The 2,071-nt window shown below is 37.1% G+C and overlaps 1 protein-coding gene across 2 annotated transcripts in view; it reads right to left on the reverse strand.

Moving 5' to 3' along the window:
* Positions 1–262: 262 nt before the first annotated feature.
* AFG1L (AFG1 like ATPase) overlaps positions 263–2,071 on the reverse strand; it is a 128,913-nt gene continuing 127,104 nt past the window's right edge. For both annotated transcript variants that reach the window (XM_011364857.2, XM_023533403.1), the window contains one exon: positions 263–642. In XM_011364857.2, the coding sequence (XP_011363159.2) occupies positions 514–642 (129 nt within the window). In that variant the 3' untranslated portion in view covers positions 263–513. The remainder of the gene's footprint in view (positions 643–2,071) is intronic.

Genomic DNA, 2,071 nt, shown 5'->3' on the forward strand with positions numbered 1-2,071 from the left:
AGGCCTGGGAGATTCAGTATAATTCATAGCCCTCCAAAAATCATTTGTATAAGCCCATATTCTAAAATGTTATTCCCTTTAATTTATAATAAGATCACAACACTTTCTTTGCTTTGAATTGAAATGTAGAATTCTTTCCCCCTCTCATATAAGATGTGTTTCTATCCTATGGCTAGCCTGTTGCCAAAGCTTGGAGATGTGCACGTGTGTGTATTCAAGATTCACTCAGATGGCTTAATGAAGCCAAATGTCTGGTCCTATATTAATCTTCAGGAGTGCTGATTTTAATTTTGTGGTACGGAAGTAGGTCAAATAAACAGGCAAAAAGTAGACCTATACAAATGGCTTTAACTTATTAATCTATTACATCTTTGACAGTAATTTTAGGTTAAAATGGTCCAGAAGACAAAGTGCATAATTAATGATGAGCTAATGATTCTTTTAAGTCCCATAACAAAGAATTCTCCCTTTGGTAATCATCTGTCTGGAGTTTTATTCACGCAAAAGTGGTGGTTACTTCTTGCTTCTGTCCCCTTCATTCCAGTACTGTTCAGTCTGCATTTCAGTGAGTCGGGAAATTGTACGCTGAAATGCAAAGATTTCCTCTTCTCCAGTAAACATGGAGAGTCTTTCTGCTGAGTCCTGGTGACCAAAAAACAAAACATAACAACACAAAATAATAACCCAGTACCAATTAAAACTGCCACAAATACAAATTTATAGAAATAACCACAGGTTTAAAAAAACTCTTTAGGTTTATGTGTTTAGATAATGTCCTATAAATTTTTAAATGTACAATGTCTTAAATCTAAGACATTGAGAATCAACTAGAGACTAGAGAATCAACTAATTTAAACCAATAATCAATAACTAGAACAAGTCCCCAAGGGGAAAACATTAGAATGATTAAAGCTAAAATGACATCCCCAAATCCAAATATGAAAAGTTTTGCTCAGAGAAAAGTTCTCTACAAAGTCTAAAGGAAGGACATCACAGACAGAAAAGGAATTCTTTCTCCAAAGGTGCATGACAGAAATAAGTAATAACAAAAAAAAAAAAACAAAACAGTAGTTCTGGCGAGTTAGGAAAAGGCTGTCACCCTCCTCTGCAGCTTCGTAGACTGGTTCCACTCCTGAGGACAAACCTCTGAAGAACCTTTCCCAAACTGGGTGACTGAGAAATCTCCTGGGGAGCCTGGAGATTGCGTGTGGAAGTTTACTTTGGTAAGATCTTGAGCTGCTGGGACACTTAAGCATCCCATCTAGGGTTCAGTTGGGGAACCCTCTGTGAGGCCAGTAAACAGCCTGGGACTAGGGATACCAGCAAGGGCTCATGAGCACTAAATGGACATTGGATTTTTGTCTCTTCCTTTAGGAGTTTGCTATTACACTCTTTCAGAGAAAAGGTGTGGACTCCAAAGTCCACGTTCCCCACTAACCCACTGCAAATCATGCGGCCCTGCAGTCACAGGCCCTGATTTCTTCATATATTATTGGCCCAGAGTGCTGAACTTACTTTGCCTTCTATTTGAACCCTGATCTTGATATGGGGGAGGGATCTAAAAGCTAATGATTTAAAAAATTTTAGAAACTGAGATGATAAAGCTTCTCAAGTATATTCTTTTGAATTGTCAAAGAAATTCTGGATGTAAGTACTGATCTTAGAGAAACCATTGCTTCAAAAGGTCTCAGCACGTGCATTTATTAGCAGCTCTTTATTTCTATATGTAAGTTTAAGTAATCATATTTTCAAAGTTTGCTTTTTAAAGAATTATTGGCCTCAATTTTCCAAACTCCTGAGAATGCATAATTTCTACTCAGGTCAATAAAGAACTCTTTCCTCATTCCAAATGGTTTTTTACCTCTGGGGTTGGAAGAATGAGGCTCCCCTCATTTTAGGGGTGAACATTTATAGATAATTGAAACTTCTTGACTAATATTTCTTTTTTAGTGGAAGGTATTGGGGTAACATTAGTCAATAACATCATAAATTTCAGGTGCACAACTTTATAATACAATCTCTGTATATTCTGCTGTGTGCGCACCACCTGAAGTCTAGTCTCCTTCCATCA

This window comes from Pteropus vampyrus, unplaced genomic scaffold (assembly GCF_000151845.1).
Source record: "Pteropus vampyrus isolate Shadow unplaced genomic scaffold, Pvam_2.0 Scaffold101, whole genome shotgun sequence".
Lineage (NCBI taxonomy): Eukaryota > Metazoa > Chordata > Mammalia > Chiroptera > Pteropodidae > Pteropus > Pteropus vampyrus.